At 41.6% G+C, this 18,232-nt stretch overlaps 1 protein-coding gene across 1 annotated transcript in view; it reads left to right on the top strand.

Moving 5' to 3' along the window:
* Window positions 1–18,232, top strand: part of LOC140398750 (uncharacterized) — a 116,296-nt gene that overhangs the window by 18,674 nt on the left and 79,390 nt on the right. Inside the window, exon 3 of the mRNA XM_072487757.1 lies at window positions 5,386–6,448. Coding sequence (XP_072343858.1) covers window positions 5,386–6,448 — 1,063 coding nt within the window. The remainder of the gene's footprint in view (window positions 1–5,385; window positions 6,449–18,232) is intronic.

The raw sequence follows: 18,232 nt of genomic DNA on the forward strand, positions 1-18,232 counted from the left end.
TCTGTCTGCAAAGAACTGTCCCTGTGTATCAATATATGTAGCTTCCAGTACATGCAAATGCACCACATTGCAAGCCCATCTGATGATCTTAAATTGGTTGTCTGCATATTACTTCATCCACTGAGGATTGTTCAGCAGAAGTTGTCCAATCTGGATTTGGATTTGGATTTGTTTATTGTCACGTGTACCGAGGTACAGTGTGAGAAGCTCAACAGATCATTAAGTACATGGGAAGAAAATGGAATAAAAGAGGCTTAAAATTAAATTTTAAAAGATTAGAACGAGTATAAGTTAAGTAAAAAGTGGATCTGTTGGAAAGAGTCGCCTTGCTCCGGCACCATCTTCTGTACAGAATCTGTACATCTCTGAATCACATCTAATGTTGGACGCAGTGTTTTGAGTTTAGCGAACATGGGCTGGTTGGATAGGGTCTATATCTTGCATGTTGTGAATAGTGGAAGGGACATGCTATTTGATACGATCCGCCAATCTTTGTGACTTATGCCTTACATAACTGGTATCACACTGACACTGAAATCAATATATTACATAACTCATTTGTGTGATAAGCAGAATGTCTTTTTGGCTTGGTGGTGGCATCCTGTTGTGGTGAATTCCACTCATATTGCTACTGCATAGTAGCAGCATGAAACAGCCAGTAGCAGCATGAAGCAGCCAGCAACAGCATGAAAAAGCTAGCTTCATCTGTTGCTAAAAGTTTTGAGATAACTTGCCCTTCCAGGGTAATGTGAGGCAGATAAGGTACTTTATAGGGTGAAAGGTGACCACCGCAGGCCCGTCCATGAGCTTGCAGGAAATACAGCATGAAATGATCTGATCAGGGTAGCCAGGATGCCTTTGATCCGACCTATTTTAGCATGAAGCTTGCATGGTGAGCAAATGGCTTGGGTCCTATTTACGAGATTGCAGAAAAGGCTGATTTTAATAGTTCGTGGAACTAAGAATCCCAACAAATATATATATATTTTTTCACTAAAAAAAAAAAATTATTCTCCTTTTTCACATTTTCTCCCACATTTACATCCATCAACAATAAACAATAATCAGCAAGCTATGTCAGTCCCCATAATAACTCCTTCCCCCCAACTTTCCACCCCGGCTAGACCACTCGGACCCTGTTCTGCCAGGCTCTGATGGCCGCAGCCCCTCCCCCACCTCACTCCCGTTCACTGGCCGGCTTAAACCGGCCAGCGTGGAGGCCCCTGCCCGGGTCCCTTTCCCACTTGCCCGGCCCTAGGAAAGCCCAAAGATCCCCTTTTAGCACACAAACCCCGCATATCCACCTACACCCCAAAGAACCCTCATTTCGAGTGAATGTCCCGTCCCTTCCCTTGTCCAAAAATATACCACATTGGCTCCTTTAGTCTCTACACCCGCACACAGTGATACAAAAAAGAAGAAAATACAGTCATGAGGTTACATCGGCACATGGCCATTCCTCAATTTGTCAGTTCTGCCACAGTCCTTCTGCTTTCGCAAACTCCTCCGCTGCTTCCGCCGTTCCAAAATAAAAGTCCCTGAGCTTGTAAGTCACCCTCAGCTTCGCTGGATATACAATGCCGCACCGCACCTTGCTAATGTACAGTGCCCTCTTCACCCGGTTGAAGGCAGCCCGCCTCCTTGCCAGATCCACCGTAAAGTCCTGGTATACACGTATACCAGCTCCAGCCCACTGCACCACCCGCTTCTGCTTGGCCCAGCTCAGGACCTTCTCCTTCACACTGTACCTACGGAAGCACAGAGTCACTGCCCTTGGCGACTCACTCGCCTTTGGTACAGGCCTCCACGACCGATGAGCCCGATCCAGTTCATATCGGGAGGGATCCTCCCCCTCCCCCAATAGTTTTGCCAACATCGCGGCAAAATACTCAGTCGGCTTCGGTCCTTCAACTCCTTCGGGCAGCCCCACAATCCTCAAATTCTGTCGCCTGGATCTGTTTTCCAGGTCTTCCATTTTTCCTCGCAGATCCTTGTTAGTATCCATCACCTTCCGCATCTCTTTCCCCATCGAGGCAAGTTGATCACCGTGCTGCAATAACGTCTCCTCCACTTCCTTCAGCGCCTCCCCTTGCTCTCGCACCTCGGCCACTGCGCTCGCCACCTCCGTCCTCACCGGGGAAACCACCTCCTCCACCAGCACACTCAAAACCTCCCTCATCTCCTTCCTCACCGTCTCCATGCATTTCGCAATCTGCGCCAACTGCTTTTCAAATTCAGCAGCCATCACCTTAGTTATTTCTTCAGCCGTAAGCAGTGCGGCCTTCCCTGGTGCTCCAGCCTCCATTTTCCTTAGTGACCCCGCGGTGACCTTTCCACTCCCCGACGGACCTTCAGCTGTTTTTTTCTTGGCCGTTTTCTTGCTCACCCTCGACATTTTTCTTTGTTCTTTTTTTCCTCCTGTGTCTTCACTGTGCCTCCTCCGTGCCTTCTCCCTGCTTCTGCCGCCTCCGTGGACCCTGGGACCGGGCTTAAAGCCCCGGAAATGCCGTTGCCGAACGGGAGCCCTCCATTGTGCGGCCACCTCCCGCCCGCCGTCCCCAACAAATATATTGACCATTGAAGGTAGAACATGCAAATTTCACGACTAGTACATTAAGGAATCAGAGTTCATTTGGCTGCTCTATTTCAAAGGTGAATTTGAGCACAGGATGGAATCCATTAAGATATGTAAGGAAATTATTACTTGCAGCTGCAGATTTAAATACAGTAAATGCATCACCCACATATCAGAGACATGTAAGGATTAGGTGTCATTCCATCAAATACACATTTCTCATGGAAATCGAAAAGAAGTTATTTCCTGCTTATCTCACAAATGAGTAATGGGGTATATGAATTTCAGTGGCAGTTTAATGCTAGGCACATAGGCTCGTTTCAAACAACACGTCCCAAACACTTTTCACAACAGGTGAAAGTACAGATCTTACCTAAGTAGCCCATGCTTGTAAAATCCAAAACAGTGTCCAATATTAGATGTGATGCCGTGATTCAAGAACATTTGCTGAATAATCTTCAGTGTGCTTAGAATTACGATGGCAACCAATTTAAGATTGTTAGTCGGGCTCGTAGTCTGGTGCACTTATGTGTACTGGAAGCTACATATATTAATACACAGTTCTTTGTGAACAGAAAGAACATATATATACATTGCTCCTGTTTCAGCTAGATAAAATAAGTTACAGCCATTTTCTGGTTCATTCCTCGGCGAAATGCCCTGGCCGTCAGAGTCAAGTTGCCTGGTTTAAATTTCAAACACTTCTTGGCAGTTAACTGTCAGTCAACATCAACTGGTGCGTTCTCCATGGCAATGCCTCTACCAATAAGAATCCACTTGCTAACCAATCAGCATTCACTTCTCACACTGTATCAATTATTGTTCCCTTTATATTTCATAGTCTTGCAAATTATACTAATGAGTACAAGACAAAAAACTTTGACAAAACTGTCTTTTTGTTCAGCAAAATAAAGTTCTGTACTACCAAATTACTATTTAAGATATTTCCATTCCCCTCATAACAAATGTTTTTCAGTGAAGAGGTTTCCAGATTTCCATGACATTTTCTGTGATGTTCTTTCTGACATCACCTTTGAAAGGTCTAACTGTAATTAAGGGTTTCAAATTTAAATTTTGAACTCTTTTGTTCTTAACCAGCTTACACCAGAGAAAATTGTTAACTTATCTACTCTGTCAAATTTGTTTATCATGTTAACATTTCAGCTAGATTCCGCCTGATCGTCTACATTCAAGTGAATACAAGCCAAGTATGTGCATCCTATCCCTAATTTAATTCTCTAGCCCTGCTGTTATTCCGGTGACTCTGTGTTGTACACATTCTGTGGCCAACATATGCTTCCTGAAGTGCAGTGCCCGCAACTGAATGCCGTACTCCAGACAGGATTGAACCAGAACTCTGTGCAACTGTAACATAACTTCTACTCCGTTTGTATTCCAGCCCTCTTAAGATAAAGATCGACATTCCATTAGCCTTTCAAATTATTATTTATACCTGTCTGCCAGCATTTAGTGATTTCTATGATTTGGTCTCCTGAGTCACTCTGCTGATCCACAGTTTTAATTTAGAAAATACCCTGATCTATATGCCTTAGGTCCAAGTGGATGATCTCACAATTTCCTGCAATAAACTATGTTTCACAATTTTTTCTCCACTCACTTAAGCTATTTGTACACTTTTGTAACTTCCTGCCCCTGTTTACAGTATTTATGGCACCGCCTAACTGCCATCAGAAAACTTAGATAGACAGCTCTCTGTATCTTCATCCAAATAATTTCTAAATAGAGTGACAAGCTGTGTTCCCAATCAGATTCAGGTCCCTTGGGGACACTGCACAACACTTCCTGCCAATTTGAAGACATTTGTATTATCCCTACACTCTTTCTCCTCCCAATTAACCATTTTCCTATCCAAACCAATAGGTTGCCTCTAATTCCATGCCCTTGGTCTCTGCCCCCTTAATCCATCATCAAATGCAGATTGTTGATGCTTTGTTCTCTGGAATTCTTTTCCAAAACCACTTTATCTTGCTACCATTTCTCCCCATTTTCAAAAGTCTATTTTTAAAAATCTTTCTGCTTATTCATAAATTTCCTCACTTTGTGGTCAGTGTTCAATTTTTCTTGTTGTGAAATAATATCTTACAGCATTTCACATGATGAGAGTTTTTATAAATTAGCGGTGGAACAGTGATTAGCTCTGCTGCCTAACAGCACCAGAGACACAGGTTCGATTCCGCTCTTGGGTGACTGTCTATGTGGGGTTTGTATGTTCTCCCTGTGTCTGTGTGAGTATCCTCCTGCAGTCCAAAGATGTACAAGTTAGGTGGATTGGCCATGCTAAGCTGCCCTTTGGTGTCCAAAGGTTAGGTGGGATTACAGAGATAGGGTGGGGGAGTGGGCCTAGTTAGGGTGCTCTTTCAGAGAGTCATTGCAGACTCGATGGATCAAATGGCCTCCTTCTGCACTGTAGGGATTCTATGATTCTGTTATTCTATGAAATGTGAGCTGTTGTATAAATTGGCCCAGTGCAAAATCTGTCTTTAATTAACAGTATTTAAAATCATAAGTAAGGGTGTTCTCCAGCGCCTCCATCCTATTACTACAAATGAGGAGATCTAGGTTCAATGCATGAATTTAAGGATACATGATAGCCCTAATCTACAGTGATGCAATGGGACAATAGTTTCCCACTCAATCCTTTGTTCCACATTTGGTGTTACACTGCTCTGTGGAAGACGCATTGGTCCTAAACTGAGGTAGACTAACCAATAGGATGTTTTCTTTATTTTTTGGCTACTTGGTCAACATTGTTTTATGCTACAATTGAACTTTTAAAAAAATTCTTGCAGACAACAGTGCAGTGGCAGTGACAGATACGTCAACCTGCGATATAATCCCGATTGGAGAAATACCAGAACAGGAGCAGAGATCCTTATGCCTAAACAGAAACACAACTTACATATTAATGATTCGCTGGAAAACTTGCTCCAAGAGTCAAATGAGCTGTTGGAGAAAACTGTTGGAAGACACCATGATTATGAACATCAAGACATAGCGGAACAAAAAATGAAAACAAGTAAAGATCATGGAGTTATATTTAGTTTGAGAGAAAGTGATAATAATGTGGGTAAACAACCTAAGAGAAAAAGACCACCTTCGCCGTATAGTAAGTGTGAAACTAGTACACAAGAGGAACAGGATTCACATGATTCTCCTGGATTTTATAATGAAACCATTATGAGCGATTTGCAAAACCACAGGACAACCAGAACAGATAAAATCACAGGAGTACCCCAGCATAACCATGGGGGGAATACATGTCACACTGATGATGACTGTGAAAAGTTTGATACTTTTGAATGTGAACATCTCGACCTATTGAAACAGAAAAGGCAAACAGATAAACCTCAAGATGTTAAATTTAGTTTGAGAGAAAGTGATAATATCGAAAAACAATCTGAAAGGAAAAGACTTCCTTCTTATTGCAAGAGTGAAGGTAGCACTCAAGATTGTGAATCAGTTGATTCTCCTAGATTTTACGCTGATACCATTCAAAGTGATCTGCAAAATGATAGGAAAACCAGAACGGACAAAATCACAGAAAAAGTACCCAAGGATAACCAAGAGAAAAATAAAGATCCCAACGAAGACGATGACTATGAAAATTTGAATGATCAATATCAGAAAGAATATCAGCAGTTCTTGGAGCGTGAGTCAGCCTGTAGCGATATAAGCACACATAGTATGAAACACTTCAAGAACCCTATGATCCCTTGTGACAGAAAATTGCAACCAAAAGGAAGATTGCAAGACAATATTGTGGAACGTAATAAACAGACTTTGGGCAGACACAAAATAACCTCATACCAACTATTATACAGTGAAAAGGAGGAGGTTAAAGTTACGCAACAGGTAGGTGTGGCGGGAAAATATTCTCTTTTTCTTAGGAATTTCCTCAGGATCGAAGATGACTTGCTTCCACTCTGACCCGATGGTTTCCGAGATGTCTGATAAGTCCAATGTGTGATTTGCACACTGTGCCACTCACCGAGTAAGGGGGTACTAGGCAGGTCGGGGAGATGAGATTTTGGGAGGTTTGTGTGCTCTCTCTGATGCCTTAACTTCACTTCTGCATGTTCCTGACAATGTCTCTCGATGTGTTCAGTGCCTTCCAGAATTAACCTACTCCATTTTGGTTGGCCAATGGATTCCCATGAGTTGACGGGAATTTCGACTTCTCGCAACAGATGGTAAAATATTGTCTTTGATCCCAGTAAATGTGCTGTATGAGGAAGAGGTTATCATGGTTTTCAGTGCTGAAATGCTTATCAAACAGTTGCAATACTAAAGTTAAGAGTGAATAAACCACTCCAGCCTTATTTTCCAATGTACATCTTGACAGAGCTTTGTCACAAACTTTGGCAACTAGAAAGATTTCATTTTCCTCTATTGAAATTCATATTTGTTCTGTGTTTTAGTTACTGAACTAAATTTGTTAACACTTTCTTATCCCCATTCTGGACTGACAACACTAGCAGTAGCATCTGCTCAGTGGTAGACCCTCTTCTATTGAATCTAGATTCAAAGGGGCTGTGATCATGACTTCTTATATTGCTGACTGGAAGGTTATTTTAAAACTTTATTAATCCGAATAACCTGATATCAAAGGCAGAAATATCAGTGGAAAAACTGCATCTTCATATGGAAAGCAAATTATTGCTATGTTTTTCATTTACTGGAAATCCACAGAAAACCTTTGATGTCTGCTCCAAAAACTAGGCGATTGGAACTCAACCTGCAACTGCAGTCAGTTGAACAGCTACTTTCTGATATTCAGAGGCAAAGTTCTTTGTCTTCAGTTGCTGAGGGTAGGCAGGTAATTGTAAGCTTTCTTCTAATTGTTCAATTACATCTAGGGGCTTGTTTCGCCTGAGTCCCCCCACCATGTGTTTCTCAACGGCGCTCCATTCGCTGGCGGCAGGATTCGTTACTCCTGCACTTGTCAATGGGATTTCCCATTGAAGCCATCCCACACTGCCAGCAAAACCGTGGACTGGGGTGCGCTGTCGCGGGAACAGGGAATCCCAACCCCAGAGAATTCAGGCCCCAGTAACTAAGCAATAGCTTCACAGTGACAATATTTACTTTTACAATAATACTTTTAAAAATATGCAGAGATTGTTGACCCATTTCTAATGCTCAGAGCTATATTTTTACATTTCTTCCACTGTCTTTTTTATTCTTTCCCCCTCCCATTCATTTTTCGTGCCTTTCCATTTCCTCTCTTTTAGTTTATCTACAGTATTGGATTGTGCCTTTACAACTGTTCTCTCCACCTTTGTTTTGTTAAAAATGTCTCTTCTCTGTTCCAGTGACATTGCAAGATTTTCTCAATGCTAAAATAAGTTGTTCTTCATATCTACAGTTTCTTCCACAACAAATAGTATTTTCTCTGAAATGTTGGGCAGGTAACCCACAACCAAATTTTGAGAAATGCCTCTCGAACTGGCAGGAGCAATATTTTTCAGAAGCCATCTTTAATGGATTGCTTTTCTTCCCCAAGCATTGCATTGCTAAAATAATCAGCACCAATATGCTGAAACTGAACATAGCGTAAGTTTTCTGTAGTGAGAAATAATCCAGCATTGAAAAATTAAGCATCTGAAACTACTCATCACAGGACTCTGAGGCTTTCTCCAAACCTCTTTAGGTTTAATGTAGCATTTAAACACTTGGAGACTATACAACAGGCCATTTCTGAGAGATGCCAGCCCAGTGGGATTGTACTTTAAACAGAACATTATGCCAAGGTCTTATATCTGCACCTTTCTCAGGAAACCTTCCAGCATTCACTGAAATACCTAAAAGTAACTCTCAGCCAAATCTGCAACACCTGAAACCAGATTTGGAGATCAGTTTGTGTACAGGAACAGCTGTGAAACTTTGAAATTTTATGCGGTAGACTTCCTACAAGCAGGTGTGTAGATGATTAGTTACAATTGTGGACTGATAATCAGGAGATCCATCAAGTTGTTATCGTGTTTGGTTTTATTCATTTACAGGATGTTGGCTTCGCTAGCTAGGCCAACATATTTTGCCCATCCCGAGCTGTCCTTGGTGGTTGAGGGTTCCGGAAAGCAGCCAGCAAAGGGAAGAGCCTTCGACTTCTGTCATGGCACAAGTGCATACTGTCATTTACTCCACATTGCCATGGATGTTTTCAGTCCAAGCTTCGTGCCACTCATTAGATAGAAAGAGCAACCTATTTTTCTTTGGTTTCACATTGTTACCAATGATTTATATCTTCTGCTCATCTGTTGCAAGTCTTCAGATAGGATTGTAGTCCAAGATACTGTCTGTTGCAAAAGGACATTGTAGGTGGTAATTTGCTGTTGCAGGGGTGACAGCCTTGGCCGGGATTCTCCCCTACCCGGCGGGGCGGGGGGTCCCGGTGGGATGGAGTGGCGGTAACCACTCCGGCGTCGGGCCGCCCCAAAGGTGCGGATTACTCTGCACCTTTAGGTGCCAAGCCCTCACCTTGAGGGGCTAGGCCCGCGCCGGAGTGGTTGGCGGCCGCCGGCTGGCGGGAAAGGCCTTTGGCGCCACGCCAGCCGGGGCCGAAGGGATTCCGCCGGCCGGTGGAAGTCCGCGCATTTATGGGAGCGTCAGCGGCTGCTGACGTCATCCCTGCGCATGCGCAGGGGTGGTCACTTCTGCATCCGCGATGGCCGAGGCGGAAGGAAAAGAGTGCCCCCACGGCACAGGCCCGCCCGCAGATGGGTGGGCCCCGATAGCGGGCCAGGCCACCGTGGGGGCACCCCCCGGGGTCAGATCGCCCTGCGCCCCCCCCAGGACCGCCCGCCGGTAAGGTAGGTGGTTTGATTCACGCCGGCGGGACTGACATAACAGCAGCGGGACTTCGGCCCATCGCGGGCCGGAGAATCGCCGGTGAGGGCCCCGACGACTGGCACGATTCCCTCCCCGCCGAACTTTTGGTGCGGGAGAATTCAGCGGCCGGCGGGGACGGGATTCACGCCGCCCTCTGGCGATTCTCCGACCCGGTGGGGGGTCGGAGAATCCCGCCCCTTATTTTCCATTTTGTGTTGGTTCTTTTCTGTGGCAATCATAAGACTCGATTCTCCAAATTTCCATGCTGCGGTGTGGAGACTTCAGCATCAAGTGCTATGCCCATGTGTAGATTGGCTTCAAAAGCTGGGAATGATCTGGCATGAAATTATATCTCATTTGTATTTTGGTTTTGGCTGCCCAACTTGTTAGGTCCAATAATTGTTTCTGGTGAAAGAATGAGTGTAAAGTTAATCTTTTAGCTTAGGCAGGTTTATTCTTAAGACAACTCAGAGTGACAGACTCTTGTCAGTACCTCCCACACTCCACTGTTCCAGCTGTGTCCTATTATTTTGATGGAAAACAATTAAATTAAATTGACTAAACTGAAGGACTAAATAAAAGGGGCAGTCCTTATAACGGATATTGCCTTAAACAAAAACAAATTGCAAATGAAACTAGAACTTCAAACCAAAATGTGATTAAAAGGGTCGATAAAGCACTGCAGACCCTGCGGTGCCAACCAAACACGGAAGGGCCTGATGCCTGTGGACACCGCATGTTCCTTCTCCAGGGGTAGACGGTCAGGTCAGGAAATCCCCTACAGCTCTCTCCATTTATACTCTTTTGAGCGAATCAGTAAAACTGAATTAACAAATCGTGTGTCTATTTATAGGTGGGCCAATGCTTATCCCCTGTCTTTAACAATGCAATTGACTCAACAATGCAATTGACTAACAGTGCAATTGACTAACAGTGCAATTGCTGATACTACTGGCACCATCAAGCTCTCCATACAATGCATCTTTTGATAGATGACCATCATCGATTCTAAGAACGTGGCCTAGCCATCGTGGTCGAGGTCATTTGATCATCGTCATGATATCTTGGAGTATTTCTATGTTGGGGACTCTTTGCTGCCAATGGATTCCACAGATCTTTTTCAAGCAATGAATTTGAAATAAATTCAATGTGCATTCCTGCTTCTGATATGTAACCCATGTTTCAGCACCTTATAACAGTCCACCTAACACACAGACATTGCCCATCATTCCATCATTACAATTCTATTTGCTTTCCCTGTCTGTACTACCTGCTCTAGAATCTGACCATTAAATGGATCCATTCTGCCCTCATTCATGATTTTGATGAAATCTGAGGTGCAATATTAAGTCTAGTATTGTTGAACTCGTTGCATTCCACAAAGTGAGAAGACATACAGTGGGAGTGCTATAAATGTACAGTAATGATCTGACCTTGTGTAATTGGACAATGTCAGCTCACTGGGACACAAGCACACAGAACACCTTAGAAGCAGAGCTCAGCAGGTCAACATCATTTGTCCTTTTTCCACCTCCCTTATTATATTGTTCCACATATTTTTTTAAAAGTCTGAAGAATTATAAAATTAAGTAACCTATAACACTGAATTTCGACGGGAGTTTGTTCTGAAGCTGTTAAATATAGGTTGCTCTGTTGCTGGTATATATGTGTCTATTGCAAAAGTGGAAGTTATGGGGTACAATGACATCCTTCTGACACTAGGGAGCACTGCAGTACATGAGATAGCGCAAGAAACTTGCAAAAGCTTACAAATGGGAAGAGGATGAAAATTATTTTTTCTTCAAAGTAGCAGTGAGCCTTGGGCAGCAGGGTAGCACAGCGCCAGGGTCCCAGGTTTGATTCCCCGCTGGGTCACTGTGCAGAGTCTGCACGTTCTCCCTGTGATGCGTGGGTTTCCTCCAGGTGTTCCGGTTTCCTCCCACAGTCCAAAGATGTGCAGGTTAGGTGCATTGGTCATGATAAATTGTCCTTAGTGACCAAAAAGGTTAGGAGGGGTTATTGGGATATGGGGATGGGGTGGAAGTGAGGGCTTAAGTGGGTCGGTGCAGACTCGATGGGCCGAATGGCCTCCTTCTGCACTGTATATCCTATGTTCTATGTTCTATTAATTGTTGGAGACGTTTAAAAAATGTAAATATATATTTTTTAAATTTCTAACTTTTTTTCTCTCTTATTTCATCTTTTTTTCTCTTGTTACCTTTCTGTGCCTGATTTGGCATGAAATTCACTATTCTCACTTACACTTCCAAGTTCAGCTTCTGCACTGCCTACTACTGATTTTTCTGACTATCTATATCTCTGCTACCAGACCATACTCAGCCTGTTCTTCCAAGCCCCAGGAGTCCTGTAGATCTCCCACTCACAGTCACCTGTCTTGTAAAACCTCATGGAAAATAAACAAGCAAGTCAGCGAATGGCGGGAGCCGTTATTATTGGCCAGTTGCTGTAAATTCTGGCCCATTGAAGAAGCAATATTGCTACCACTGAGCCAAACTGACTTTCCAGTAAAATCAAACAAGATGCCAGAATAAAAAAGAAATTTCAAGGTAACAAAATTGAACAACAATTGGTCATTGACTTCAGGAAGCAAAGTACTGTATACACCGCTGTCAGCATCAACGGGGCCGAGGGGGAGATGGTTAGCAGTTTCAAATCCCTAGGAGTGCACATCTCCAAAAATCTGTCCTGATCCACCCAAGTCAACGCTACCACCAAGAAAGCACAACAGCGCCTATACTTCCTCAGGAAATTAAGGAAATTCGGCATGTCCACATTAACCCTTCCAACTTTTACAAAAGCACCACAGGGAGCATCCTATCTGGCTGCATCACAGCCTGGTATGGCAACTGCTCGGCCCAGGACCGCAAGAAACTTCAGAGAGTCGTGAACACCGCCCAGTCCATCACACAAAACTGCCTCCCATCCATTTACACCTCCCTCTGCCTGGGGAAAGCGGGCAGCATAATCAAAGACCCCGCCCACCCGGCTTACTCACTCTTCCAACTTCTTCCATCAGGCTGGAGATACAAAAGTCTGAGAACACTCACGAACAGACTCAAAAACAGCTTCTTCCCCGCTGTTACCAGACTCCTAAATGACCCTCTTTTGAACTGACCTCATTAACACTACCCCCTCTATGCTTCATCCAATGCCAGTGCTTATGTAGTTACATTGTACACCTTGTCTTGCCCTATTATGTATTTTCTTTTATTCCCTTTTCTTCCCATGTACTTAATGATCTGTTGAGCTGCTCGCAGAAAAATACTTTTCACTGTATCTCGGTACATGTGACAATAAACAAATCCAACGCAATCCAAACAACACCAGGAAAAAACATATTTTGTATTTACTGTATGAAGTGGTAATGATTAAACCAAAACATGTAAAGTGATTTTGAATATTTTACAGGTAATCAAAAGTACAGGTAGAATTAAAGTCACCATCGTCCCAGATGACCATAGATTGCTTTCCTCTTTGAGGGGGAGAGCTGAATGGTGGTGATTTAACCAGAGGATCACCACACCTCAGGCGAGGGGCAAGGTTCAGCAGGGGGGGCCGTCATGAATAACCTCAGCCGGTATGGGAATTGAACCTGCACTGCTGGCCTCTCGCTCTGCAGCACAAACTACCTGTCTAACCAACTGAGCATTATTCATTCAAGGGATGTGGGCTTCACTAGCTAGGCCAGCTTTCGAGAAGGTGATGGTGAGCTGCTTTCTTGAACCGCTGCAATCTATGTGGTGTAGGTATACATGTAGGGAGTTCTGGGATTTTGACCGAGCCACAGTAGAGGAAACTGCGATGTGACTAGACTAACATCACCACTATGCTACCTTCTTTTGCCTTCTTATTCATTTACTGCTGGATTTTTTTTACAGTGACAAAGCATGTCATGTCAGTAAGTTGGGGCTGTACCTCTGTATAATATTCTATATGATAAGTAATCCATTGTACAGTAGAAATATACCAGGTGTATCCTGATGCTATACATTTAGCCTTTCATTGTGTTACTTTATATTTTTGTTCTTTCTCATATGATACTTTAAGTTTTTAATTTTACAGTTATTTAGTTCAGCTCAGTGAGATTGCCAACAATACAGCTATTTTCTTTAGTTTGTTAAGCTTGTGTTTTATGTATCTTTTTGTAAATCTACATATATAGATTTATATTCTACATCATTACACATCATTGCTAGATTTTGGACAGCATAGCATTAAGAAGAGTTTGAAATAATTTGCATCTATTTAAAATGTTTAATTCCCCACTCCCTGCTTATTACCCAAGGTTGAGATTAGGCATGGCAGCTGAAGTCAGAGGGTTGGAGTTCTGAGGTCTCTGTAGAGAAAATCATATTTAAATAATTTGCTTGAGTTTTTGATAAGGTAATAGAGAGAGTGTTGGTGAGAGTAAATCCAATGGTGTGATGCCACATAACAGACTTGTGAACAAAGTTAGAACTGAATGAAGGGGACAGCAGCAATATGGATTCAAAAAAAGTAGGGTGAGTAACAAAAAGCAGAGCGAAGTGACCAATGGTTGGACTGGAAGAAGGTTTGTAGTGGAATTCCCCTGAGATTGATGTTAGGATTTGTGCTCAACTTGCTACATGTCAGTGGCCCAGACCCTCGATGTGCATGATGCAATTTAAACATTTACAGATAGAATGAAACTTGGAACCGTTGTGAACCATGAGGAGGATTGTGTAGAACGTCAAAATGGCATAGGTTGGTGGAATATGTGGGCAAGTGACAGATGAAATTAAATGTAGAGAATTATGAAGTAATTCATTTTGATTGGAGTAACGCAGAGAGACAATCAAAAAGAAAGGGTGCAACTCTAAAGGGGATGCAGGACCAGCGGGATCTAGATGTAAATGTCAATAAATCATTGAAGATGGTAAGAATGCGATTAATAAAGCATATGGCATCTTGGGCTTTATTAATAGAGTACAAAAGCTAGGAAATTCTGTAAACCAGTATAAAACTCTGGTTTGGGCTCGACTGGAGTATTGCGTTCTGTTCTGGACACCACACTTTAAGATTCCTGAGAATAGTTCCAGGGATGAAAAACTTTAGTTACATCGAAAATTGGAGAAGTTGCACCTATTCTCCTTGGAAAAGCAAAGACTGAGTGGTGATTTGATAGAGAATTCAAAATCATGGGACTCTGAACAGAGTAGATAGGGGGAAATGGTTCCCACTTGTTAAAGGATCAAGAAGGAGAAGGCACGGATTGACAGTAATTGACAAAGAAGCAATGGCGACCTGAGGAATAACCTTTTTTACGTAGTGAGTGGTTAGGATCTGGACTACACTGAGCACGTGGTGGAAGAAGGGTCACCTAAGGCTTTTAAAGAGAATTCGATGCAGGGCCAATTGTCTTAAAAATAAAAAAATTGCAGGACTATGCGGGAAAATGGGAGTTGCACTAGGTGAATTGCTCTTCCAGAGGGCCGACACAGACATAATGGGCAGAATGGCCTCCTCAATGTTGTCACCATTCTATGATTTAATGATTTGATAGCAACATTGATCTGCTTTGAACAGTTTAACACCTCTGTTAAAATTAATTTGTTATGAATATGTAGGTGTTGCAGTTCAATTTGTAACCCTATTATAATGAAAGGAAATGCATGGAAAATGTATATTTCACTTTTAGGTATCAGTTATCTACTCTGAACTTACAGTACTTTAGAATATTATAAAAGTAGGACTCTCTTTGTAACCTAGAAAGATTTACCTTGAATTATATGGAAGCAGTTCAGTTGTAAATCTGTTTTTTAACATTAAGCTAATATAAGTGTAATTTAGGAGTTTGGGACGGTTAACACCTGCTGGTCATGTTGTCATGGGTAAAACAGATAATAACAGCATACAAAAATGTTGGCCACTAAATATCACAAAAGGAGGGATAAAAAAAGTAACACACGTTGATCCTTATTAACTTTTATATATAAAATGAGGAAAACTGACTTGTTTGGCTTTTAAGATGTAATTAGGTTAGTAAGGTACATTATATGTTAATTTCAACCTACTAAACTTCTCTATTCAACTAGGAGGAGTGTACTGTCCTTTTTTAAAATAAATTTAGAGTACCCAATTCATTTTTTCCAATTAAGGGGCAAATTTTAGCATGGCCAATCCACCTAGCCTGCACATCTTTGGGTTGTGGGGGCGAAACCCACGCAAACACGGGGAGAATGTGCAAACTCTACATGGACAGTGACCCAGAGCCGGGACCGAACCTGGAACCTCGGCGCCGTGAGGCAACAGGGCTAGCCCATCAGGCCACCATGCCGCCCAAGGAGTGTACTGTTCTAATAAGTGTTGCATTTCTCGAAATCTGAAAATATCGATTTTTGTCTTATTTTTTAAAAATTCTCTCTTCAGGAATATCTCATTAGAAAATCTCTTGTTTCCTTTCTTTATAGATCTCTGTGGGACAGTGTGATATGAGCACGTTACTAATCCACAAGTTTATTTTACAGAGTCTATAAAATGCCTACATAATACAATCAAGTATAAAACACTTGGTGGTAGTAATAAAAAGAAAAGAAAAGGTAAACCTGAAAAAACTGGTAAATACTGTAATTTCAGAGTAGGTGAATCGGTATCTAAAGGATAAAAACACAATTTTCCATGCATTTCTTTTCATTGGGATGGTGTTGAAAAAGTACCCTTACCAGAAGAATATTTTCTTTCTAATTGTTATCAGGACACTGTGCATTTTTAGCAATTTCTTTCACCTTCTTAAATTATCAGCTAAAGAATAAGGATTAATTTTCACCTTTGGTGGTAAAGGGGTGGATCACATATCATCTGTCATTATGGAATCTGTCCAATTTGAATTTACATTGATTCCCTCAAAAATCTGTTCTAAGGCTGACTTTTTATTTTAATACAGAACTGTGTCACTGGGGGCTACTCCTCTGGATCTTTTTTTTCTTCATTATTGGTGTTCTAATCAATATAGGAAGATGAAGGAATATGAGAATTTCTACAGTTTTTGTGTTTTTCTAAAGAGCGAAGGTTATTGTTTCTGGCCTCCATCTGTTCCCAGCTGTGCGATTATGTTCTCTCTCACCAATATTTGCATATTCAAGTGCCAATTATGGCTAATGTTGTAGGAAAACATTGCAGTGTGACTGTGGTTCTGCACATATTAATTGATGTGCATTACTTAATTTCCACCAAAACTACCACCGTTCAGACTATTTAGCAAGGATTTGTAGTATCTAAACTGCAATATTTGCAGCGATGAAAGCTTTCACAGTGTCATAGATGAATCATTTTGTTGGCTAATTGTCTTTCTAGGTTGCAATAATTAATTGCGAGCACAATGCGTTGTACCGAAAAGAAATGCATAGCATTGATTCCAACTGATTTTATATATGCTACTGTTTGGGATCCTCATAATAGGATGTACATATATAGATTTATATTCTCCTAGATTGGCCAACTCAGATTTACTCAATAAACTACTTTTCATCTTGTCATTCATTCATGCAGATCTACTCTGTACAATAGGGCATTTTGTTACTGCTACTTTGCATCCAGTTTAGCAAAATGTTTCTAAAAACTCCATTTTACGTTTCATGATCTTGGAACCAAATTTTGTCATTGAACAAAATCACATATCTGATTACTGATTAATTTGTAATTGGAATTGATTGCAAAAGTAGAAAATTTTAGGAGTACAGGCATAGGCATACAATGTGTAAATCAGCATGTTTTGTTCTGACTTTGTAAGACAACACAGGACTGCTAAGAATTATAAACCTTAATCACATTAGTGTCGCCTTTCAAAATTAATTTGGTATAAGGCCAAATCAACTCAAAATAAATGCACACTACCTTAATTGTCCATTCATACATAAACAATTGCCTTTTAATGAGTATAGAAGTAAACCTTTCTTAAGAAGATGCATTATGTGCTTTCTTTTATACTTTACTCTGCTTCTTTATAACACTATAGTCTTGCAAATTATATTTTTAAACAGCTGATGCAATACTGCTGGTTAAAGTGTGTCAGAAAATTAACCCACAATTTCCCCGCTTCATCTTTTATACCCCCCCTTAAAACTTCTTCAGTACAATAAAAGTGTAAAATGTTTTCTTTCCTTGATTAAACCCAGTAATTTTAACTGTACAGCTATCAACTATATGTCTTCTCAAAATGATTGATTTTTAAACAGGAGCATAACATCATGATGAGGGCTTGACCAGGGAGGATATAGAGAGGGATCACAAGTCAAAATCAGGTCGGCCACCAATTACAGTTGCCTTACTGAATTCTAATTGAACCGCACTTCAAACTACTTTGTGGGGGGGAAGTAGGATGATGGCATGGTAATCAGACATTTTCACCCAGTTTTTTTCCATCTTCACAGTAATTGTTAAGAACCTAGTGCTTCAGTACACTAACGTTAAGTTCATCTCGTACTGAAAACTACTGCTTTTATTCTTGTACTTTTATTCATAAAGGCTGGGTCTCTTCAAAAATTCTGTATCTGATGCATTCCCAGATCCTCCTTCAGGTGCTATGCCCTAAGAGGGCAATGGTGACCATGGACTTCCATTGGATTGGTCAATGATTATATTTGGCAAAGTACAGCAGTGGTTCCATTGGCTTCTGCAGTATGGCTGATCAGGAAATTCTCCTGCTTTTACCGTCAGGCATATGGAAAGGATTAACATGCTGATAATTAATTGGTCTGACCAAGTTATGAGAGCACCTTCCTTGGTCATCAAGTCCTGAAGTGGGATGAACCCAGAGCTTGTGGTGCA

The sequence above is a fragment of the Scyliorhinus torazame genome, chromosome 21 (assembly GCF_047496885.1).
Source record: "Scyliorhinus torazame isolate Kashiwa2021f chromosome 21, sScyTor2.1, whole genome shotgun sequence".
Classification (NCBI taxonomy): domain Eukaryota; kingdom Metazoa; phylum Chordata; class Chondrichthyes; order Carcharhiniformes; family Scyliorhinidae; genus Scyliorhinus; species Scyliorhinus torazame.